Source organism: Abramis brama (assembly GCF_963993115.1).
Source record: "Abramis brama genome assembly, chromosome: 2".
NCBI classification, from domain to species: domain Eukaryota; kingdom Metazoa; phylum Chordata; class Actinopteri; order Cypriniformes; family Leuciscidae; genus Abramis; species Abramis brama.
Genome location: NC_139964.1, coordinates 22,661,015 through 22,686,827, shown reverse-complemented (window position 1 = coordinate 22,686,827; position 25,813 = coordinate 22,661,015). Strand labels below are relative to the sequence as shown.

The 25,813-nt window shown below is 39.3% G+C and overlaps 3 protein-coding genes across 4 annotated transcripts in view; 2 read left to right on the top strand and 1 right to left on the bottom strand.

Annotated features, from left to right (window-relative positions):
• LOC311077873 (uncharacterized protein) overlaps nt 1-2,683 on the top strand; it is a 60,137-nt gene extending 57,454 nt beyond the window's left edge. The window contains exon 19 of the mRNA XM_084106508.1: nt 157-2,683. Within this exon, the coding sequence (XP_083962634.1) occupies nt 157-231 (75 nt within the window). The 3' untranslated portion in view covers nt 232-2,683. The remainder of the gene's footprint in view (nt 1-156) is intronic.
• Nucleotides 2,545-8,454, bottom strand: dnajb1b (DnaJ heat shock protein family (Hsp40) member B1b). The gene is made up of 4 exons (XM_084106513.1): nt 8,315-8,454; nt 5,959-6,463; nt 3,792-4,360; nt 2,545-3,701 (listed from the first exon to the last, which is right to left on the bottom strand). Exons 2-4 carry the CDS (start codon nt 6,176-6,178, stop codon nt 3,468-3,470), a joined length of 1,023 nt encoding a protein of 340 aa, XP_083962639.1. The 5' UTR covers nt 6,179-6,463; nt 8,315-8,454; the 3' UTR covers nt 2,545-3,467.
• tecrb (trans-2,3-enoyl-CoA reductase b) lies at nt 8,398-25,813 on the top strand. Of its 2 annotated transcripts, XM_084106511.1 has the most exons (12): nt 8,398-8,477; nt 10,978-11,028; nt 14,872-14,923; nt 15,485-15,529; nt 15,907-16,010; nt 17,877-17,992; nt 18,359-18,464; nt 21,237-21,309; nt 21,447-21,490; nt 21,575-21,632; nt 23,581-23,669; nt 24,773-25,813. In XM_084106511.1, exons 1-12 carry the CDS (start codon nt 8,463-8,465, stop codon nt 24,944-24,946), a joined length of 927 nt encoding a protein of 308 aa, XP_083962637.1. In that variant the 5' UTR covers nt 8,398-8,462; the 3' UTR covers nt 24,947-25,813. The 2 variants fall into 2 exon arrangements, with proteins under 2 accessions (XP_083962637.1, XP_083962638.1); XM_084106512.1 differs by lacking the exon at nt 8,398-8,477 and having other exon boundaries at nt 10,666-11,028.

Below are 25,813 nucleotides of genomic sequence, written 5' to 3'. Positions count from 1 at the left end.
ATTTTTGGGGTGAACTAACCCTTTAAGTTAATTTTTCCTTTCTCATCTTCTAAAATTAAATTCTTGAAAAATAACCTGGACATGTTCTGTTTTTCTTTTTATTGTTTTTTTTTTTTACCAGAGTTTAAAACTTTTTCTCGTCTCATTCTTGTCCAGGTCAGGCATCAGTACAGGAAGATCTTCAGATGTCTTTGCTGTGGACTCAAATCAAACACCATCAAGAAACACTGAAGACTAAAGCATCCACATTCAGCAAAGGAAGTGCCATTATTATAAAAGTGATTCTGTCATTATTTAGATATTATATGACCGTCTCAGCTACACATTTCACTAGTTAACATGCTATATATTTACAGCGGTCAATACACTTATGTGAATCTGTACATTTCTTTAAGTGCAACATTTCTTCGGTAGAGTAACTACCATGATTTTAGAGGCTTGTATACTGGGTTACACTTTTAATACGCTACAAAATAAGAAGATAAAGCAATTGTTTTTCAGTTTAAAGTGTTTTATTTAAGCAGTGTGATATCTGTAACATTTCAAATCTTATTTTCTTTTAAAGGTGCCTTGTGTAAAAATAAATAAATTCATACTCCACATTCCATACCAGATGGGGGCAGTATACCTCCAGAAAGTGAGTTGGTCTACTCTAGAGTATGAATATCTTCAAGCTACTCCCCTTCACCTTTACCAGTGAATATGTTCATATTCGTTTTGTTCATATTACATTTTTATTGTTAGTTTGAATTACATTAATTTGACAGACAGCATTCGCTGATGTTGACCAAGCTAGCGCCAACATAACCAGAGCTTCCAACTCTCACGCATTAACCGTGAGACACACGCAATTGACACTTTTCACACGCTCTCACGCCACACATCAATTTTCTCACGCACAGAAAAATCGCGAAGCAAAGAGGACACGGAGACCGACAGACTAGACAGAGCAGGTTAGTTATGATATAAAAAAAATCTCAGCTCTCAGATTCTGTCAATTTTATTACGCAATTCAAACAATAAATACCGTTTTGGCGCTTGTAAATGTTACACGACAGATCCCTAGCGCATGTGAACCGATCATCTCTACTAGCTAATAGTAAAAAAATCACGAACACTGAAAGATACAGTAACGTTAGGCTACAACTTACCAAAATGTATTCCTCATACATAATAAACCAATAGACCAATCAGTGTTTTTTATCAGCGTGAAGAGGTCAATAACACAGCTGGAGAACAATTATGTCAGATTTACCTCAGGAAAGCCATTTAATATAGCTACATAATATAGGTCACGTAGTTGGCAAGAAAAAAAGAGCAATAGAGATTGTGCTATGTGTACTATATTACAATACTGTATTTTATGAACGTTATATACGTTTATCGAACAGCCTTCGATACATTTCTATGTTATAACTTCCCGAAAATCTACACAAACATATAAAACAAACTTCTAACGAAATACTAACAGCATCTTACTTACCAATCCAAACGAAATGTTGCAAGTTCGAAGTCAAACCTCATTTTTTTCATGTCCATTAGTTGTCTCCAGCGATGGAAAGCAGTGCCAATGTTTACTCTGGTTCTGTTCCTTTTTTTATCAGATTTTATTTGAATGTAGTAGTGGGCTGTAGGCTACTTTCCACACGATTGACATCAGGTTCAAGTACGCCCACAAGCCGTGCGAGTTATTCGTGTATTGCATGTTTGGCTGGTGGTTATGTTGCCGGCATACCGCCTCCCATGGCCGAAACTGGTATTACGACACCTGTCGGGCCGTGGCTAGTAATGCTAATGCTAATTCAGGTTGATATCTCTGCAGCACTATAACTTGACATTTTTTTAATGACATCATCGCCCTTATTTCTTCTCATTCTTTTGATGCGTGTAGCTCATTTTTTGGATATTTTTACCTCAATTTTTACATAAGGCACCTTTAAACAATATATTCAAAACTCAAAACAGCCCATAACTCATAATCCAAAAAAATCCCACAGAAGTATCCCACAGAATTTGTGAATAAACAAATTCAGTTTCACAATTAAAAACAATAACATAAATTACCTGTAATAAAACAGAAAAAAGTTCCATATGATTTTGCCTAAGAAATGAACCACAATATCAATAGTTTGCATCATTTATTTTAAATAAATCTAGTATTTGTTAAAAATTTGTCCATCACTTTCATCATGGATAGATGCACTTTGATGGACTTCAAAACAGATACGGCCATTCACTGCCATTATAAAGCTTGGAAGAGCCAGGACATGTTTTAATATAACTCTGATTGTATTCATCTGAAAGAAGAATGTCATAGACACCTAGGATGACCTACAGACGAGAAAATCATGGGCTAATGTTCATTTTTGGGGTGAACTAACCCTTTAAGTTAATTTTTCATTTCTCATCTTCTAAAATTAAATTCTTGAAAAATAACCTGGACATGTTCTGTGTTTTTGTTATTTTAACCAGAGTTTAAAACTATCTCTCGTCTCATTCTTGTCCAGGTCAGGCAGCAGTACAGGAAGTTCTTCAGATGTCTTTGCTGTTTAAAGTGTTTTATTAGTTTAGTTTAAAGTGTTTTATTACAGCAGTGTGATATCTGTAACATTTCAAATCTTATTTTCTTTTAAACAATATATTCAAAACTCAAAACAGCCCATAACTCATAATCTCATAATCCAAAAAAAATCCCACAGAAGTATCCCACAGAATTTGTGAATAAACAAATTCAGTTTCACAATTAAAAACAATAACATAAATTACCTGTAATAAAACAGAAAAAAGTTCCATATGATTTTGCCTAAGAAATGAACCACAATATCAATAGTTTGAATCATTTATTTTAAATAAATCTAGTATTTGTTACAAATTTGTCCTCTAGCTGACTTTGAGCTTTTGAGTTTCTCACCATATAACTTCTGCATCAAGTGTTGTTTCGCATACTTAGAAGAGGGAGGATCCAAGCATCACTTTGAGCCACCACTATATTGGTAATGACTTTTAATGGCATCACTAAATGGTCGCATTAGACCGTATTAGCAGAAAAAGTGCAGGCTGCTTTCACAGAAAGACTTCCCTGAGGTGTCCAAAGGATCAGGCTGCTGATAAGAAACTATATTATTGTAGCCCCGCAACATCACAACATGCTATACTGTCCATCTCTGGAATAAGTAAACTTAGATGTGTTAGATCTGTGTGTAGTTGACAACAAAACGCTGGCCAAGAGTTCGCAGCTGGAGACTTTTTGCCGGACTTGACCCAAAGGAAACATAGGTTCAAAATGTGCATGACAAACACATAAACCAGTCTAGTCCAGCAATGTTTTGGTTCAGATAGTCTCTCATTGGCAGTACATTACAGAATAACAGTTCGACAATTTCAGCAGCCCTTCATATTCATCCTTTAAATACTATGAAACCAAAAATTCCCAATGGCAATGTCTCCAGCATTGCAGTATACACGGCTCAAGAAGCCAGCAAAACATTTGCGATAGTGTCCTTGGCACTCTGGCTTAATCTTTCGGGAAACTTGACCTCATACTCGACAATCAAGTCCCCACGACGATCTGGGGATTTCGGAAGAGGAAGACCCTCCCCGGTGACACGCCGTTTCATCCCAGGACGGACAATGTCTTGAGTTGTTAAGTTAACCGTGCGATTATCCAGTGTTGGAACGTTAACTGTGCAACCACAAAGTGCCTGAGAAAGTAGAGAAGAACGGGATTAGAAAAATACAGACAGGGAAGAAAAGAGTTATAAGCAAACTCTTAAAATAGGAGCCCATCTTACCTCTTTGAGTGTAATTTTTGCAGAATAAATAATGTCCGATCCGTCTCTTCTGTACACTGGATGTGGCTTATCCTTCACCACAAACACCACATCTGCGGGGATATTTGATGGCGTCTCATCCCCTTCCTTAGGGAAAGTTATCTTGGTTCCTTCTTTCCAGCCTTTCTTCACTTCCACTGTAAGGATCTTGTCCTCAGTGCGCGTCGTTCTTCCGTCGGGATTCAGGCGTTTGCGGGAGATCTTCATCTTCTTGGTGCAGCCAGTGAACACTTCTTCTAGACTGACCCTCAGGTCGTGGGTCACGGGTGGATCCTGTTTTTTGGCCAGTGAGGCGCCGGGACCTCGCGTGTTAAAGGAGCGTGGGAAACCGCCCATGCCACCCATGCCAAAACTAGCAAATGGGTCATCAGTTTCCATTCCCTCGTCCATGCCACCGTTACGGCCAAACATGTGTTCAAAAGGGCTTCGCCCTCCGAAAAACTCTGCAAACATTGCATGAGGATCTCCTTGAAATGTATAGGAGAAATTATTTCCACCTCCTCCGCCGCCAGGGACGCCGCCCTTCAGTCCTGCACATGGTAAACAAAGAGGGCACATATTACTGAACTGTGTGGTGTTGTATAAAACTTATAGACAACTCATAAAAAACTCCACCAAATGACAACATTGAATTAAGATGTATTAAGAACTTTTACTGCCCAGGAATATTTATTATTCATTACCTTGATTTCCCAACTACTACACATTCTTCCTAATTCAAATTCACAGAATCTGAACTTTTATGCAAAATCTTATCATTAATACAATAATAAGTTATTGTAGTTTAAATTAGGCCCGTAACCACCCTAGACATTGAAGGGGACAAGTCCCCCGCAATAATTAGAAATGGCCAAATTGTCCCCCAAATTGTAATTAGAAATGGCCAAATCTGCTGCACTCCATTACTGTTTGTTAAAATGCGGTCTATTGGCGCTCGTCAATGTCAAAATGTAGATAATTCTAACCAAAGTCCATCTCTAGTTTTTGCAGTAAAAGAGTGCATGGTGAGGTCTAAATAGATGTAAATATTTGACAGCTTTTTACGATAGAAATGTTTAAATTAGCAGACTAATATCAGTGATGCAAAATACTCAACTTTTTTCATGATATTTCCCCGTTTTGGACTTTGGAGTGAAAATATGCTATCATTACATGATGCATGTAATTCATAACAGAATGTGATGAGACAAGAAACGGTTTGCGTTTTTGGCATATTAGACATATGAATATGAGTCAATGCGTGTATGTGTATATATATACATTGAATGGAAACATTCCCAACACCTACATACGGTAAAACGCGTATTTTGACTGATTAGATACTGAAATGCAATACAGTGAATGAGTGTCAAGCTTCCTTTACCTGTGCCACACCTTTTACCACACCACACCCACTCCCCTCCCCTCCCCTCCCCTCCCCTCCCCTCCCTTCTTCTCACAGCCATCCACGCCCATTTAAGTTGCATTTTTCAAAAGGATTGTGAGCTAGACTTGAGCTGAAAGAGGGGGGTTTCATGACCCTTTAAATAATATCAATAACACTCTCCTCTCACAAAACAATAATAAAAAAGAAAATGCTAAAAAAAATTCTAGACATTGTAATGGCCTTGGTTTAAATGATAGCATACTTAATATTTTACCTTTTTATTCCTCAAAAATAGACTAGACTTGTATAGAAATGTCTAGAAGGGGACAACCCTAGCCCTAGGACAGACTGGCGAGAGAAGGTTTGCTGAACACGCACAGACACACACAGAACTGCTGACGTTCTATCACGTGACCGTCAGAATATTCCAGCAAGCGTTCTAGAACGCACACACCGTTCAAACAACCAATCAGCATGCAGCATCACAAATCGGATCAATTCAATGTAATTCTACAAAGCCGAACTTTTCAGTAGTTTTACCAGATTTATTTCTCTCGACCTAAAACCCTACAGTTATGTAGGCTACGTACTGTGTTGACAATATCCTGACTGTTGTCATTAACAACTAATCCTGACAGTGATCTAATCACATAATATCTAAACATTTGAACGATAGGCATAGTATAGTGCCTCTTATTGCCCTCTCATCTCTACCTGTGTCATTAAGCAGTGCAACAAGAGCCGCACGAAAGGTTTACTCACCTTCTTCGCCAAATCTGTCATAAACGTCTTTCTTCTTCGGGTCGCTCAGCACGTCGTATGCCTCCGCGATCTCCTTGAACTTTTCCTCGGCGCTGGGCGACTTGTTTTTGTCCGGATGGTATTTGAGCGCTTGTTTGCGATACGCTTTCTTGATCTCGTCATCGGACGCACCTTTCTGAATCCCCAAAACACTGTAATAATCTTTCCCCATCTTCACCATTGAGCGTTTATTTTAGGCAGCCTCGATATCCTCCAAAAATCAAACAGCGGTTTTAGAGTCGCGTTCGGTTCGGTTCGCATCAAAAGAAATATCCTTGCAAATAGGTCTTAGAATAACTTTTTTGGACAGCTGTTGTCCCGTCGACCAGCGGTTTGTATGCCCCCGTCTCGCTGCGGATCGTCCCTATTTGAAACCGTGAGGAAAGTTCGAGAAATGTCTCAAACTCTCTGGTTGTTTCTAGTTTCCACACCCAAACCACGTGAACATGCCGCTCCACCCATAGACCTGCAGGAAACAGATGAAACCGAAACTAAAAAATATACATAATATTACTAAAGAATAAAACCCGATGCCTTTCGCAACAAGGAAACAATGCAATGAAATACACACACACATGTAAACATACGGACAGATACCGGACGCTTTTCGTCTTAGTGGGTCACACATTTGCATAATCCATTCACAGACGGACAAAAAATATAATACCTGCCTTTGACTATCACATTGTTAGATTTTGTGTCTTTTATTGCAGATTTTGTGTCTTTTATTCTACACATATTGCATTTTTCTGTAGGCTACTAATATGTTGATTGTAAGTTTTAACACAAATTTAACACAGGACCATTTTACCTGAATGTTGTGCTGTGGCTCGATAAGGAACCTGATAATACTCTTAACCATCATAATTTTACAACAATTATACTTTTTCACATTTAAAAAATATATATTTAAGAGGCCGGCCATGCTAATATCATTAGATATCATGCATAGCGCATTTATTACCAAAACGTGGCCCATTTTAGCTGACTTCACCCTACACAAATGTAGTTTTGTTAAAGTCTCTCCATGTTTCGTGGCATTTAAATGTTTATTTCGATTCTTAAAACAAATAAAAAGGAGGAGTGCCTTAAAACTCTCTAAATTAATGGCAATATATATGGATTTACCACCCCCACAATCTAATTTATTGTTATAATTTGCTTTTCGTTTTTTTTTTTTTATGTTATTATTATGTTGTTTACGATATGCAGCTTGGTCTTATTGTTAATGTGTTTAACAATGATAATATGTTAATGCCTGTTTGTTATTTGAAATGATTTAATAAAGTAAGACATTTGGTTGAAAAATATTTGGTTGATTCTTAAGTTAGTGCGTATACGCATATATAACAAAAATATATAACAAAAAAAAAATATATAACAAAAAATATATTTGGTTTTACATTTAGTTGTTTTGCATCGTCCTAATCATATAAGGATATGAAAACATATTTTATTATATTATATTTTATTTTATTTAAATAAATTATAATTTAATTTATTTATTATGAAAGTTTTGTCTCTATTCTTCTTCCATGTTCCTGAAATACGATTTCAGTTATTTAAAATAATAATAATAAGTTGAGTTATATATGAAGAGGTCAGATGCAAAAGCCTCTAAGTGCCATCTGAAATTTTCTTCTAGAATGATCATTTTTATAAAGCTTGTATATTTAAGTTCAGTAATTTCACTTAAATGACAATTAATAGGTAATTTGCATTGCCATTACCTATTATTGAAATTACTGAAATTAAATATACAAGCTTTATAAAAATGATCATTCTAGAAGAAAATTTCAGATGGCACTTAGAGGCTTTTGCATCTGAACTCTTCATATATATATATATATATATATATATATATATATATATATATATATATATATGTGTGTGTGTGTGTGTGTGTGTGTGTGTGTGTGTGTGTTTCTTTTTAATTCCTCTATAATAGGCTATATTTATAAAAAAAAAAAAATAAGGCCTTCCTGTAATATGCATGCACTCTAACATATTTTCAATCAGCTTGGTATGTATAAATAAAATCTGTAATTGTTGTTTAACATAGAAACTCAATAAAAACATATTTAGTCTATCAGAATATGTCTATTTTTTCTGTTCAATTACACTCAAACATATTTTCAATCAGCTTGGTGTTTATGTATAAAAACTGCAGTTGTTTTATAACAAAGAATCGTTTTTTTAAATGACTGCTGTCATTACATGTAATAGCCTCACATCACCACTAGGCGGAGCTTAATGCTTGTCCAACGCTTCTTGTGTCTAATCGGATTCTCATTGGTTACTAGGCCATACGACTCACCAATGACAGTCTCAAGCGCAGCTCTTCGTATTGTTGGAAATCGCTCACCAGCTCTGTTCCCATTGGATGTGCGGCATCTTCCGTCCCTCCTGATTGGACTTCGTGCCTGTCTCTCACCTTGCTGGGATTAGCAATTCAAACTGCAACAATGAAGCATTACGAGGTAAGATATCGCTACTGATTTTCAGTTCTCATTGTTCAGGCGTTCAGGTCTCAGATGATGATGATGATGTTGAGATGAGGAGATGATCGTGCCGTGTGAAAATGAATGAACTATAAACACTGAGGTTGCAGATTAGAGAGCACGCTAGTGTGTGTGACAAGCACCTCGGCCTAATAGGACAACACTGATCGGTTTGTGGGATTATGAATCGGACAATAACACACACACACACACACACACACAGAGAGAGAGAGAGAGATTATGCATACTGGACGGTCCTGAAGCAGGGATGGGAAGGTAGTTTGCAGTGAATGGTCCCCTCGATCCAGAGAGTTAGGGTTAGGCTACACCGCATCTCAGCAGAATCTGAAACAACCCCTGTCCCATATATTACGACACAATATGTGCAATAGGAATATCGATTGCAACATATGAGGTGGTTATTGCAATTAAATTTGTCCTCGAGATGAGTATAAAATATGGCCTTTCACAGACGTTATTTCCTCGCTTGCACTTGTGTATTCACTATCATTCAGCGTTTCAATAAACACGATTAAGTTGTGATATCTGACCAAAAACACATGCGCTGTAACAGGACGGACTTGTTCATCATGTGGGACTGAAGTACAGCTCTTATCTAAATACACACGGAAGTATATGTTTCGGTGTGATATTTGTGCACATCAATCCTGACTGATGAAGATATGGGCTTACGTAAAAATCGTTAAGGATATTTTAAATGCTGATGTAACACTTTGGTGTACATTGAACATGTTGTAGGACACGTTCGGTCAAAGTCTTGTTGATAAAACTGACATAAGCGATGTTGCAGGATGTCCACAGGAGGGCGCCAGAAGGCTTGAAGATCTCTCAGGGACATAAACATATAATATATCATAATTAAGTTGCTAATAAATCAGAGAGGGGACGAACAAAACTAACACAACACAACGCATAAAATTAATTAGATATAAAAAAAATTGTTAATGTGGATGTTGAAGCGCGCGAAAGCCACTCACGTGTTCTTCTTCAACGGTCGCTCCGTCGGTCTCCTCGTGTGTGTTGTAACGTTAGTGCTGCCTTATTTCGCCTCAAACTAGTACATTTTAATGTAATGTTGGTTTATTCCTCGCAGTTCGCTTTCAGTTGGGGTTTCTCTCAGTGGCAGTGGGGTTTTCCTTCAGTGTCATCTGCACATGCCCTTCCAAGTTATTAATAATCTCTCTCTCCCCTCCCTAAAATAGTGCGGCTCAGAACAGATAAACAACGGAAATCAACGTGGTTTTTTTTGTTTGTTTTTACCGCGAAAAAGAAAATGTTTTTTTTTTTTTTATGATTATTTTTTAAATAGTGACATTTATGTATTCTGGTTTTACATATGACGAATAAATATATTAAAAGTGTATATTAAAAAAATCGAATAATAAATTCAATAGTCAGAATTGGAGATTTGCTTAGTTGTCAAAAAAATTATGTAACGTAGCAAGCTAATTTCTTATATCTAAATATTTTTTCCTGTTGATTTTTGGGTTGAAATATAGCCAAGGACCGCTTACATAAGTCAAGTCAGTCATTAATTATTATTTTTTTCTTTAAGTCTGTTTAGAACTTTTTAAAGTCAGTTACATAAAAACGTACATTGGCCTAATTTGATGGCAAAAAGTGAGACTGACTGCCACTTGAACCTATTATTATATTATTTTTTTTACATTATCATTGTACTGGCAGAGACATACCCCAATGCAATGGTGCAAAACTAAAATCATAATTCTGTAAATAATCTGTTTGTGTAAACCTTGGTTCTGGTCTCTAGATGAGGGCATGGCTGGGCTCTGTTACATTCGTGTGTGTGTTCATGTGTGCATCCATGAGGCGAGTTATAATTAGCACATATTGGGATGACTGGGGAAGGGGTCACGTTTCCTCTGGAGGTTCAGAAGAAAAAGAGGGAGAAATGAGAATAAGGTGCATGTGAGTGAGTGAAAGAGAGAGAAGTTATGTTTACTTGTTTGTGCATGTGTTTTTAGGAGGGTTGGGGGCCAAATGTGTAGATGAACAAGAGGGTGACGAAAACATTTTGGTTGAGGAGATTCCCTCCTGTTCTATGTAAAGCGCTTTGAGTACCCAGAAAAAAAAAAAAACATAGAGAAAGGGGAGAGGGTGGGAGAGAGAGATATATAGATAGATGGAGAGAGAGAGAGAGAGAGAGAGAGAGAGGTGGGTGGGGGCTCAGACAGATTTATTTCCACAGCTGACATTAAACCTCACGCTTTCCAGAAAGTCCTGCACTCGTTTTGGAGGTTAGAGAGGGACTAAGAGAGGAAAGAAGTTAGCTCAGAGAGAGTGGATAAAGAAAGCAGACAGTATGGATACCCTGGCTTTAGAGGCCACGCTGCCCAAAAAGGCTCAGAACGGGGCCATGGGAGCGCTACCCGGCCTCCCCGTCCCGGCCAAACGCAAACCCGCTAAAAAGACTAAGAAAGCTGTGGTCTTTTTCGAGGTGGAGATTCTGGACGCCAAGACGAAGGACAAGCTCTGCTTCCTGGACAAGGTAGGAAAGACTTTTACCTCCTTTTTGATATTTGACATGCATTACCCCGTCTAAAACCATTGCATAATTATGCACATGCAACCTCATATTGATTAAAAGACAACATGGGATGATTGTGCTTTGAAAGGTTTAGTTGTTATTTTACATTATCATTAAAACGCCATTATGATTTTTGTTAATATTTTTGAATTCATTTTTATTTTTATATTTGTTTTCATTTTAAAGTTTTAGTAATTTAGTTGTTTTTTGGCCATTTTTATTAGTTTTTTTATTTTTTATTTAGTTTTTTAATATGTGTATATAGTTTTTATGAACTTCTATTACTATTTCGACTTAAACTACACCAAAAATGAGAAATGTTGCATTGGCACCTAACTAATTATTATTATTTTTTTAATGTTTAAAAAATGTTTATTTTAAGAAACAAAAATGTTTTTTTTTATTTATTATGGTGTTAGATTTAATTAACGATAATATGCCGCAGCAGTATTATATTACTTTATCAATAATACACTATTATGATTTTTATTCATATTTTTATACATGTGTTCATTTGAAAGTTTTGGTCATTTAGTTGTTGTTGTTTTTGGACAGTCTCATTACTTTTTATTTTTTTATTTACATTTTTTACTTTTTTCATGTGTGTATAAAGTCTTTATGAACTTCTATTACAGTAGTACCTCGACTACACAAAATTAGGACCATTTTTTAATATTATATTTCAGTTAACGTTTATTTTAAGAAACAAAAATGTTAGTTTTTTTGATGGTTTTAGTTAACAATATAACCCTGCATGGCAGAGCAATTTATGATCTGCTAAAATTAAATTAAAAATGTTTGATTAACTCAATAGAAATGGAAATCAATCTATTATGTACTTTGCCTCACAATTTCAACCTACAAATCTTCCAAATCAGTGTCATATTTCAACTACCCATGTCTAGATGCTACCCTGTAACTGTTAGCCTCAGTCAATTCACTTTCCTCTCTCTCCTGATTATTCTCAAATGAATGAAGCCCTTTTCCCACTGTGAAATGTGACGTGCTCATCCCTAGAGTGGGTCGCTAGATCCCTGTCTATAGGAACAGGCTCAGGGTGTGTGTTTCGGGGTCTTGCTGTAGTCGTCCCTGTAATGAGGCCTCCAGAATGTCAGGAGGATTATCGAGGATTGCACCCGTATGTCCTCGGATTAACTGCCGCTTCCACTGTGATGTCACTGGCTACTGGTGTGGTGATGTCACTGTGGAATGCCAGCCTATGATGATGATGATGATGATGATGGTGATGTCATCAGGAGAAGGCAGATCTAAATAACTGAAGAATTTAAGGTTTTTGGCGGGAAAGAAATAATTAGCTCAAGAAGATGCTTTAATACATTACTATATAGGTACCACTTTACAATAAGGTTTCAGTTGTTAAAACTATGTATTTACTATCATGAGCTATCCATGAGCAATACATGTGTTACTGTAATTATTAATCTTTGTTAATGTCAGTTAATAAAACTACAGCTGTTCATTGTTTGTTGATGTTAATTCACAGTGCATTAACTAAGGTTAACAAATACAAACTTTGATTTTAATAATGCATTAGTAAATGCTGAAATTAACATTAAAAAAAGATTAAAAATGCTGTAGAATTGCAGTTCATTATTAGTTCATGTTAACTAATGTTAAACTAATGAAAGCTTATTGTCAAGTGTTACCAATATTTACTCTAAATGATAACATTCACAGTAGGTGGCACTCGAGGTGCTTCACAGGAGAGGGCGACCGGTAGTGGATTTTAACCATAACTAGGTCGGCACCGATTAATCAACAGATAGTTTTTCAAATGGAAACTGGATGAAAACAAGTATAACACGCAAAATAGTGCTGAACTTTATTACAAAAATTTTAAAGTTAGCTTATAGTGCACTATCTAATGTTAAGAGACACACTTTCAAAAGTAAAAAATTATTAGTAAATGCTGAAATCAACAAATTAACAATATTTGTATTAACCTTAAAGTGTTATCATTTCATATGAATCCAAACAGTCATGCTTAAAGATGGCCATCTTTATATCGAAAACAAAGGCCATAACATTGAAATTAGACTCGTATGTATATTATATGTAGACTCTCGCACTTTATTTGCTTCTATTTTAGAACATTTGATTATCTAATCAAAATAACAAAATATGGGTTTTGCTTTCTCATGTCACTAGCTTTAAAAATGCCACTTCGCTGCATAAAGAATGCATAAAAGTGAACAAATGGATATAATGCAAATAGATGGTAATAATCGTGACATTAAACATTTGGGTCGGGCTTGCGAGAGTTTTTGTTACATTGTTTGAATGTTAGTGCCCTCTCAGCCTCGAAGGCAAACATACTGCAGTTCTCCACTAATGCAGGATCTAGTCAAAAAATTAATCACTTTATAATGATATGAAAACACGTGTGGTACTGTATACATACCATTTCATTGTCTGTTTTAAATCCGTTTCTGAAGTGTCCCGCTCAAAACGTGTCAAAACAAACTCCACGAGGCGTCAGTGATGGTTTTTATTTGGCCTCTAGAGGTCGCTCTCGTATTGTACAATGACAGTGAACCCTTCTCAGCGCTCCAGCAATGGACGCAATCCAGAAACAAACTATCCGAATTGATTTTTTACCGATAACCAATTGTTCTAGCAAATTTAATTATCGGTGCCAATTAATCGGCAACACCGATCAATCAGTCGACTTCTACTTCAAAAGCTACTTTCCATGCAAAAAAATAATAAATCATGCCACTTTTCGTAAGTAAAAAGTATTTCATTAAAGCACTGTTGTTAATGCATCTGAGCACATTTTGAGGTCTTGCATGTTCATTCATTACGTTTTTGGAGTGTTTAAATTCCCACTGAAGTGTCTTGAAACGCACAGCTTTGTTTAATGCGTTGACGTAATTTCCACTGAAACAGGAAGCTAAGGCGGGACATATTGATTGGCTCCTCCTCCTTTTCAAATAGCCAATAGTGTTTAGTTTCCCTCACAGACTGTAAGTCGTACTTGACGGCACCATGGAAGCGAATCCGAGCGCCGATGATACGTTGGATTCAATAGTAGAAGTGAATAAATTCCAGCCATTTCATTCGTAACCAACGTACAGTTGGAAAACTCAAGCAACCGAACACACATCTCCAACACATATTGCTCTGTGACGTGTCAATGGTGTCTTTGGCCAGGGGGTGTTTCCAGCATAAGGGGCGGAGCTTTAGATTCTAGAGAGCATTTGATTGGACAGAAGATGTGATGAGCAGCTGAAGTCCATGGTGACGTCATTAAAATCCATGATCCATTTTAGCGGAAGATAGAGACTATAAGTTTTGAATGCTTATGTCTCCTAAATATGAATTTTGTCATTGTTTTTTTTTTTTGGAACACACCAGATTATTCATAACCTTAAGCCTCACATATTCATGCTAAAAGCTAAAAAATGTACATTTTGATTTCAGGGGGCCTTAAAGAAAGGGAATCTCACGTGTCTATTTGTTACGAACTGGGTTTAATTCAACGATTTATGCTTTTAATTGGTTTGACATTCAGTAGTTATTTTGCTGTACCGACAGAAAACGCACAAACGTTAGATAAAGCGGTTTCTCAGAGGACTTGTAGAGGCAGCCGGCGTCTTGAATCTCCCAGCTCGGCGCGAGGCCTGTGGGTGTTCTGGGAGATCTGGTCAGTCGGTCAGTGTTTGCGTCTCTCAGAACAGCTGCTGCACCAACGCCACATTGCTGGGGGACTGTAGCTAAATATAACCCTTGATGCAGACACACACTCTAAGACTAGTGTTTGTGTGTTTGTTTGATTGGCAGGTTGAGCCCAATGCCACTATCGGAGAAATCAAGTCCATGTTCCACAAGAGTCGTGAGTACACATCGATCTCTGATCTTCAGTCAGCTTTAACTTCTACTTGCAAGTTTGGGATGGGTCAAAAAAGACATTTATAAATTTGCAAAAGATGCTTTTTCAAATAAATTCTGTTGAATTTTCTATTCATCAAAGAATACTGAAGAAAAAACACTTCCACGCTTTCTATACTTGATCAAACAACACAACCCTTTCAACACTGATAATATTCAGGATGTTTCTTGATCATCAAATCATCATATTAGAGTGATTTCTGAAGGATCATGTGACACTGAAGACTGGAGTAATGATGCTGAAAATACAGCTTTTATCACAGAAATAAATTATATTTTACTATATATTCACATAGAAAACAGATATTTTAAATTGCAATAATATTTCACAATTTTACTGTATTTTTAATAAAATAAATGCAGCCTTGGTGAGAATAAGAGACTCTTTTAAAAACATTTTCCGACTTTCCCAAACTTTTGAAAGGTAGTGTGAGTTTGAAGTGTGTGCATGTGTGTATTTGACTGTGCTGTTGATGTTTTCCTGTGTTCTCCGTGTGTGTTTCAGACCCTCAGTGGTATCCGGCCCGACAGTCCATCCGTCTGGATCCCAGTGCGTATAAACCTTGAGTTCATAATCTCGACTGAGTGACGGACTTTAGATCTGAGTCTGCTGACGTTTACTGTTAGAAGAGATACATGTCGTCAAAGCTCTTGCTCACCGTTTCATTATTTACTTCTACACCACAGGCCACTTGTATAAGATTAACACCTAAATCAATATTAGTTTGCTAGACCGCACTAGAGACAGTTTTCAGAGCACACTGCTGAAGTTTGATGACTGACGGTTTATGACTGAACTTTATGATGTGAACGGGTGAGGAGAAACCTAAAGGAAGGGGTTGAATGGGAAGGATAGATTCTGTTGTACACCTGTATAGGTGAAGGGTTAGGGCTCGTGTGCTGATGCATTATGGGCTTGTGTTGCAGAGGGTAAATCCCTGAAGGATGAGGACGTTCTCCAGCATCTGCCGGTGGGAACCACTGCGACCTTCTACTTCAGAGACCTGGGAGCCCAGATCAGCTGGGTCACGGTGAGACACACACACACACTCGTTCTCTCTCACACACGCACGCACGCGCACACACACACACACACACACACGTTCTCTCTCACGCACGCACACACACACAGACACTCACTCACTCAGACACACACACATGCACGCACACACACACACTCATTCTCTCTCATGCACGCATACACACTTGCACACACACTCACTCACTCAGACACACACACTCACTCACTCACTCACACACACTCACTCACTCACACACACACACTCACTCACACTCACTCACACTCACTCACTCACTCACTCAGACACACACACACTCACTCAGACATTAGTCATTAGTCACGATAGTGTTCAGCTGACAAAACGTCTTTCCAAAAGAAAATAAAAAATGTTCAGAAAACAAAAACTTAATTAGGCAGTTTTGAAAGTTGTGAGTTGTAAAGTGTGTTGATCTAGGAGCAGCTTTACGCCGTGTAATAACCAGACACGACGCAGTAACACTCCAGCGACTAGCAGTGTGTGTGTCCATATCAGATGTCACATGACTACAAGACATGATCAATCAATCAAATATCACAGCCAATCAGAAGAGCGTGTGACGCACTCAACCGAATGGATAGGCACATGATCAAATTCATTAATATTACACCACTCTAACATGATTAAAGATACACACGGACTAACTGAACTCTTTATCATAGAAGACACCTGATGGTTCACACTGAGTTCACAGTTTTTCAAGATCTGAGGAGAATTGTTCATTGTTGCTTTCAGTACGGCTATAAAGATCACGCAAAATGATATTCAAACTTGCATTAAATTCAAAAGCACATAATCTGTACCTGATAATGTCACTGTGCTATTTTGTATGTTCATGTTCCAGTCTCGTTTAGTCCAGTCAATAAAGCGTCTGACCTGACTGAGGTCTTCATGTAAATATTAACGGCTGTGATGAACTCCATTATGTGCTTTTATATGTGCTTATGCCAGTGTGTGTGTGTGTGTGTGTGGGGCTGTGTGTTAATCTATCTCTCTTAACCGGCCCGTTTAGTGTCTGTCACATTATCTGTGTGAGAGCATGAGATATTAATAACCTGAAAACATGAACGTGATTCCCGACAGCAGAGGAACTGAACTCGTGAACACCTTATAATGCTTATATATACTGTCACTAACTCTCTCTAACAATTCAAATGAGCTTTATTAGCATTACTGAGTATCACAATGTTGCCAAAGCATTAACATGTTTTATATAAATAATAAGACAGACAAACAAAAAACAATATGTAGCATAGTAAAATAAATCTCCTCCATCTTCTCTCTCTCTCTCTCTCTCCCCGTATTCTCTCTCTCTCTCTCTCTCTCTCCCCGTATTCTCTCTCTCTCTCTCTCTCTCTCCCCGTATTCTCTCTCTCTCTCCCCGTATTCTCTCTGTCTTTCTCTCTCTCTCTCTCTCTCTCTCTCTCTCTCTCCGTATTCTCTCTCTCTCTCTCTCTCTCCCCGTATTCTCTCTCTCTCCCCGTATTCTCTCTCTCTCTCTCTCTCTCCGTATTCTCTCTCTCTGTCTCTCTCTCTCTCTCTCTCTCTCTCTATCTCTCTCTCTCTCCCCGTATTCTCTCTCTCTGTCTGTCTGTCTGTCTGTCTCTCCCCGTATTCTCTCTCTGTCTGTCTGTCTGTCTGTCTGTCTGTCTCTCTCTCTCTCTCTCTCTCTCTCTCTCTCTCTCTCTCTCTCCGTATTCTCTCTCTCTGTCTGTCTCTCTCTCTCTCTCCCTCTCTCTCTCTCCCCCCATATTCTCTCTCTCTGTCTGTCTGTCTGTCTGTCTGTCTCTCTCTCTCTCTCTCTCTCTCTCTCTCTCTCTCTCTCTCTCTCTCTCTCAGGTGTTTCTGACGGAGTACGCCGGTCCTCTACTGATTTATCTGATGTTTTACTTCAGAGTCCCGTTTATTTATGCGCCTAAATATGACTTCACCACCAGCAAACACTGGGTCGTACAGTAAGTGTTCAACAAGATCCATGTACATGTACAACTGTCATAAAAATACAGTCATTTGAAGTCATTTTCAAACCGAAAGACATTTAGTTGTTTGTTTAGTGCAGTGGTTCTCAATTCCAGTCCTCGTGACCCACTGCTCTGCACATTTTGTATGTCTCTCTTATCTGACACACTCAGTTCAGTTCATGGAGTCTCTCCTAATGAGCTGATGATCTGGTTCAGGTGTGTTAAATAAGGGAGACATACAAAATGTGCAGAGCAGTGGGTCACGAGGACTGGAATTGAGAACCACTGGTTTAGTGTGGTTTTGCTACAGTGAAACCGCTTCAGAGGGCTGATGGGTAATTCAGTGTGTTGTTGTTGTAGTTTGGCATGTATGTGTCATTCCTTCCACTACGTTAAGAGACTTTTGGAAACGTTGTTCGTCCATCGCTTCTCACACGGGACTATGCCTCTCCGAAACATCTTCAAGGTGAGATATACGACTGCTCAGACACACACACACACAATTCAAGTGACAATTCTTAATATAGAGAAAAATATGTGGATTTGAATATATACCAGAAATATAGAAACTTTTACATTTTCACATGGATTTTTAAGAATTTATGCAGTTAATTGTTTCTTTTTTTAATACTAAACCACTATTTTGCCCAATTTCTGTTGCGTGTATTTGATTTACTTCGGGTTGTTCATGCACTTAAAGTGTCCCTATTATGCTATTTTAAAGGCTCCTAATGTTGTTTTTGAGGTCTCCTACAACAGTACACATGCATCCAAGGTCAAAAACCCTTTCATTTTATCACAATATACATTGCAGCATCACCTCATTTCTCAAAGAGTTGGAAAACGGTTTGATAAAGGATTTGGCCTCTAAACTCCTCCTTTCCTGCTCTGATTGGTCAGATGATCCAGTCTGTTGTGATTGGTCTACTCTGCTCTGATTGGTCAGATGATCCAGTCTGTTGTGATTGGTCTACTCTGCTCTGATTGGTCAGATGATCCAGTCTGTTGTGATTGGTCTACTCTGCTCTGATTGGTCAGATGATCCAGTCTGTTGTGATTGGTCTACTCTGCTCTGATTGGTCAGATGATCCAGTCTGTTGTGATTGGTCTACTCTGCTCTGATTGGTCAGATGATCCAGTCTGTTGTGATTGGTCTACTCTGCTCTGATTGGTCAGATGGCCCAGTCTGTTGTGATTGGTCTACTCTGCTCTGATTGGTCAGATGGCCCAGTCTGTTGTGATTGGTCTACTCTGCTCTGATTGGTCAGATGACCCAGTCTGTTGTGATTGGTCTACTCTGCTCTGATTGGTCAGATGATCCAGTCTGTTGTGATTGGTCTACTCTGCTCTGATTGGTCAGATGATCCAGTCTGTTGTGATTGGTCTACTCTGCTCTGATTGGTCAGATGGCCCAGTCTGTTGTGATTGGTCTACTCTGCTCTGATTGGTCAGATGGCCCAGTCTGTTGTGATTGGTCTACTCTGCTCTGATTGGTCAGATGACCCAGTCTGTTGTGATTGGTCTACTCTGCTCTGATTGGTCAGATGGCCCAGTCTGTTGTGATTGGTCTACTCTGCTCTGATTGGTCAGATGGCCCAGTCTGTTGTGATTGGTCTACTCTGCTCTGATTGGTCAGATGGCCCAGTCTGTTGTGATTGGTCTGCTCTGCTCTGATTGGTCAGATGGCCCAGTCTGTTGTGATTGGTCCAGTCTGTTGTGATTGGTCTGCTCTGCTCTGATTGGTCAGATGGCCCAGTCTGTTGTGATTGGTCTGCTCTGCTCTGATTGGTCAGATGGCCCAGTCTGTTGTGATTGGTCTGCTCTGCTCTGATTGGTCAGATGACCCAGTCTGTTGTGATTGGTCTGCTCTGCTCTGATTGGTCAGATGACCCAGTCTGTTGTGATTGGTCTACTCTGCTCTGATTGGTCAGATGACCCAGTCTGTTGTGATTGGTCTACTCTGCTCTGATTGGTCAGATGGCCCAGTCTGTTGTGATTGGTCTGCTCTGCTCTGATTGGTCAGATGACCCAGTCTGTTGTGATTGGTCTACTCTGCTCTGATTGGTCAGATGGCCCAGTCTGTTGTGATTGGTCTACTCTGCTCTGATTGGTCAGATGACCCAGTCTGTTGTGATTGGTCTGCTCTGCTCTGATTGGTCAGATGACCCAGTCTGTTGTGATTGGTCTACTCTGCTCTGATTGGTCAGATGACCCAGTCTGTTGTGATTGGTCTACTCTGCTCTGATTGGTCAGATGACCCAGTCTGTTGTGATTGGTCTGCTCTGCTCTGATTGGTCAGATGACCCAGTCTGTTGTGATTGGTCTACTCTGCTCTGATTGGTCAGATGGCCCAGTCTGTTGTGATTGGTCTACTCTGCTCTGATTGGTCAGATGACCCAGTCTGTTGTGATTGGTCTACTCTGCTCTGATTGGTCAGATGGCCCAGTCTGTTGTGATTGGTCTACTCTGCTCTGATTGGTCAGATGACCCAGTCTGTTGTGATTGGTCTACTCTGCTCTGATTGGTCAGATGACCCAGTCTGTTGTGATTGGTCTACTCTGCTCTGATTGGTCAGATGACCCAGTCTGTTGTGATTGGTCTACTCTGCTCTGATTGGTCAGATGGCCCAGTCTGTTGTGATTGGTCTACTCTGCTCTGATTGGTCAGATGACCCAGTCTGTTGTGATTGGTCTACTCTGCTCTGATTGGTCAGATGATCCAGTCTGTTGTGATTGGTCTACTCTGCTCTGATTGGTCAGATGGCCCAGTCTGTTGTGATTGGTCTACTCTGCTCTGATTGGTCAGATGACCCAGTCTGTTGTGATTGGTCTACTCTGCTCTGATTGGTCAGATGACCCAGTCTGTTGTGATTGGTCTACTCTGCTCTGATTGGTCAGATGATCCAGTCTGTTGTGATTGGTCTACTCTGCTCTGATTGGTCAGATGGCCCAGTCTGTTGTGATTGGTCTACTCTTCTCTGATTGGTCAGATGACCCAGTCTTTCTTTTAGGAGAAAATAACTCCATTTATCTGCAGTGTGATCTCTGGAACTTTTCAAACCTTTTACATTCACAAACAGCTGAAATTACACACAACATGAAAGGGAATATACCAAAAAGCATAATAGGGGCACTTTAATAAAATGTCAGTCTTCTTGTTCAGCCTGTCACGGTAATGTTTTTAGATATTATCGGATCTTTGCAGTAATATCAAAACATTTCATTGTGTGTTTTTGCAGAACTGCACATACTACTGGGGATTTGCAGCTTGGATGGCGTATTACATCAACCACCCGCTGTACACGCCACCCAGTGAGCCTTCATATACTGCTCCCTGCTTAAACACAAATACACAACATGCATTCATTGTTTTATCTATAAATGACACTGGCAGTTTGTGGTGGCGTGACGAGTGTTCTTCACGGCTCATGCTCTTGTTTGCGTTACAGTCTATGGAGAGCAGCAGATCAGACTGGCCCTCATCGTGTTCCTGGTAAGATCAGCTCTTTCACAGGATCATGTGATGACACAGACCTCAGGTCAGAGGTCAAGACTAACAATCTCTTTATGACCACAGTTCTGTCAGATCGGAAACTTCTCCATCCACATCGCCCTGAGAAATCTCAGACCACCAGGTAAGAGCCCACTCGGAAATTTTGGTTACACACACACACGCACACACACACACACTTGCACACTCACACACTTACACACACACTCACTCACTCACTCACTCTCACACACACACACACACACACACACACACACACACTTACTTACACACTCACTCACTCACTCTCACACACACACACACACACCAGAGCATGTGAGTGGAGTGGAGCGGTGAGAATCTCCGCTCATCGCTCACGGAACTGTTCACCCCTCCGCTCCCCCGCTCAAAGCTACATCAGGCCGCTCCGCTCGTTATCGCTCAGCGCTCAACGAGGTTTGCTTCGCGCTCCACTCAAATCGCCCCCCGCTCACTCCAAAAAAGGAAAAAAATCTACATGTATATCACTTTTAGCTTAGACCACAGCCTTACCTCCTGAAGAACTAACGAGTAACAACAACATTTTTCAAATAGAAATGTTTTATTTCAAATTACAGGCCTATGTAAGAAGGAATGTAGCCTACACAAAAAGTCCTGTAAAATTAAACGAATAAATGGGCCTAATAATCTAAATAAAAATTATATAAACAAAAATATGATACATTTTTTAAAAGTAAATTAACTATAAGGCCAGAATTTTGATAAGTGAACGCAACACGCACGATTAAAATTTAAATTGGCTTCCATACACACAAACTGCTGTAAAATTAAACGAATAAATGGGCCTAATAATATTATTACGGACGACACAGATTCGGCTAAATAAAACGAACCATTAGGTCTACTTGAATGAAAAAACGAATTTGTTTGAATATTACGCTATATTTAATTTACACTTTGTTACAAGTTACCGTATTCAATTTGCTAACCTTTTGTTTTCTTCCCAGCGTTTTCTTCCCCCATGTGTCTTTTGAGATTCCAAAATGAATCTTTGCTGACTGAAACGATGTCTCCACATTCGTTTTCTTGTACCACATTATCATTGTTAGTTAGTTATATTAATAGTACACCTGACCTGTATGACTTCTCATTTTCCTTTTTGAAGTAGCCTACTTTTTGAACTCCATTATTGAGCCGAGTTTTGACTGAAGATAGTCTACTGTTGATGACTGTGCAAGACAGATGGATCCTGGTTTAGGTTTGACTGAGCATGCTTCAGACTCGTGGTGTGAGCGGAGCGAAATTGGAGCGGGAAATAAGGCGACGCTCCGTCCTTTTAAAAATGCCGCTCTGCGCTCTGTCCAAGATCCGCCCGCTCCCGCTCCCCGCTCGCTCCCGCTCCACTCCGCTCACATGCTCTGACACACACACACACACACACACACACACACACACTCACTCACTCACTCACTCACTCACTCACTCACTCACTCACACACACACACACACACACACACACACACACACACACACACACACACACATTCACTCACTCAGACACACTCACTCACTCACACACACACTCACTCACTCACACTCACTCACTCAATCAATCAATCAATCAATCAATCAATCAATCACTCACGCACTCACTCACTCACTCTCTCACACACACTCTTACACACACTTACACACTCACTCAATCACTCACGCACTCACTCACTCACTCTCTCACACACACTCTTACACACACTTACACACTCACTCAATCACTCACTCAATCAATCAATCACTCAATCAATCACTCAATCAATCACTCACACACACACACACACACACACACACACACTCACTCACTTAATCAATCAATTAATCAATCAATCACACACACACTCTTACACTCACACACTTACACACTCACTCAATCAATCACTCTCACACACACACACTCACTCACAATTACACATTTTTATGTATGCACCTTACACATTTTCTGTAACACGTTTACTTGTCATTTGCAGTGTTTGTATCTGTTGCTCGGCTCATTATTAGATCGAGTTTGCCATGAGTAAGAGTGTTCTCCTCTTCTGCAGGATCTAAGACCAGGAAGATCCCGTATCCGACTAAAAACCCCTTTACCTGGATCTTCCTGCTGGTCTCCTGCCCCAACTACACTTATGAGGTCAGAAGATCTGCGCTCTCACACACACGTTCAGTTCTCACACAGACCTCTCACTGACAACTGTGCTGAGTTAGCATACGCTTTTCTCTTGTGTTCTGATGAAGATCCGAAACATGCTCGTTTCCGCCACAGAATAAAACCTTTTAAAAGATAATTGAGACGTGATATCAAGTCAGAATTGCGTGTTATAAAGTCGCAATTCTGACTTTTTTTTCTCACAATTGCGTGATATTAAGTCAGAATATAAACTTGCAATTGTGAGATAAAAAGTCGCAATGACCTTTTTTATTCTGTGGCAGAAACAAGCTCCCATATAAATCAGAAGCTTTATGCTGAGACATAATAATAGTTAGACTTTGGCATAGATTTATTCTTTGGATCAGGTTGAATGTATTATAGCCTAACTTGACCCAAACCAACTGTAACTGAGGTTTCCCATGTTGTTTTATCGGGTTAGTGATCAGCGTCAACAACAAGACCAAAGCTGTATATCAAAAATAAAATAAAAATAAGACACTATTGGCCGGTTCACAGACAAGGCTTAAGCTAGTCCCAGACTAAAATGCATGTTTGATCGGTTTTAACTGAAAGCAACTTGCACTGATATATCTTAAAATGTGTCAAGGCCGTTGTTTTGTCTCAAGATTCACACCAGTAATGTTTTTAAGGCATGTTTATAAAAGCTACTTAATTGATCTAAGGTCTAATCCTGGCTTAATCTAAACCCAGTCTGTGAAATCAGGGCTAAAAGGGTGAAGCTCAAGAAATACCTCAAAACCGAAAGACAAAAATGGCATTACATGCAAATTACCATTAAGAAATGTTTGCATTGTGAAAAATCATGAGAATTATTTTATGTGGATGATTATTGTCATTCGCCCAAACGATTAGTGTGTGTCTGTAATGATTTGTGGCGTAAGCATGTCTTGATCACATTATTCAACATTATATATAGCAGTTTAATGTAGTACTGACACTAAAACTCTGAAAACGTGATATTTTTTAACACAGTAATCTTCATTTTGGGTGAATTATCCATATTGATGCATTTTTGTATTGCGATATATTGTGACAGCCCTATTGTGGTGTGTGTGTGTGTGCAGCTGGGCTCGTGGCTGGGCTTCACCCTGATGACCCAGTGTCTGCCCGTGGCCTTCTTCACGCTGGTGGGCTTCATCCAGATGACGGTGTGGGCGAAGGGGAAACACCGCAGTTACCTGAAGGAGTTTCGGGACTATCCCACGCTCCGCTCGCCCATCCTGCCCTTCGTCCTGTAGGACGCCGCCGTCTTTTAACCTCTCTTCTCTCTCTTTTATACCGCACACGCTCATCTCTTAGAACGGACTGACTCTGAATAATAAAGTCTGCTCAGATCCAGAACCTCAAGCTTCATTGTAATGGCGCTGTATCGCCCCCTACAGGTCTGATCTCTAACAGCAGGAGGAAACTGATGAGGACTGTCATGAGCCTGTCCAGAATTAAACCAGAAGTTACTCATATTTTGCACAAAAGAAAATAGAGCACATTTTAAGACAAAACTTGACATCGTTTTCATTACTAAGCACACCCTCAATCCTCAATAGCTGTGACTTATGAGTATACATATTCAAGTATATATATAAATATGTGCATATATATATATATATATATATATATATATATAATATTATTTGCATTACAATAATGAAATATTTGGAGGGAAAAGTGCTTGTCATGAAAGCGAGGTCATTTTGTGCGCAGTATTTCCCCAGACCTGCACGTTTCTCCATTAGATTCCCCTCATCTAGTCATTAAACACACTCGTGTTCCCCGCCTGTGTCCTGTGTGTGCTCCGCTACTGTGTTTTGAGTGTGTGTGTGTGTGTTTGTGAGATCTCGGATATGCACTGATAATGCGATGGCTGTGACTTCAGTAAAGATCTTTAGTTCTGCTTTTATTCATTGTGATGATCGAGAGGTCCTGAAGTGAACGGGTCAGAGACTGTCGCCCGCGTTCAGCGCTGAAGTTTCCCTCTGACACGCCATGCTCTGTGTGTGTGTGTGTGTGATTCATATTATCATCATGCTAAAGGAAACTCAGCGCAAACTGCAGATCCCAGAACAGTTTTGTTGACCTAACAATTTATATAAAAGAGAAAAAAAAGG

Excerpts from the sequence above, each read along its gene's own strand:
- dnajb1b (XM_084106513.1), bottom strand. The coding sequence starts at position 6,178 with ATGGTGAAGATGGGGAAAGATTATTACAGTGTTTTGGGGATTCAGAAA. Across the intron at positions 4,361-5,958 it reads TGACAGATTTGGCGAAGAAG|GACTGAAGGGCGGCGTCCCT; the intron begins GTGAGTAAACCT and ends TACCATGTGCAG. Across the intron at positions 3,702-3,791 it reads CAAAAATTACACTCAAAGAG|GCACTTTGTGGTTGCACAGT; the intron begins GTAAGATGGGCT and ends CTACTTTCTCAG.
- tecrb (XM_084106512.1), top strand. The coding sequence starts at position 10,843 with ATGGATACCCTGGCTTTAGAGGCCACGCTGCCCAAAAAGGCTCAGAAC. Across the intron at positions 14,924-15,484 it reads GTCCATGTTCCACAAGAGTC|ACCCTCAGTGGTATCCGGCC; the intron begins GTGAGTACACAT and ends TGTGTGTTTCAG. Across the intron at positions 21,491-21,574 it reads TGGCCCTCATCGTGTTCCTG|TTCTGTCAGATCGGAAACTT; the intron begins GTAAGATCAGCT and ends TTATGACCACAG.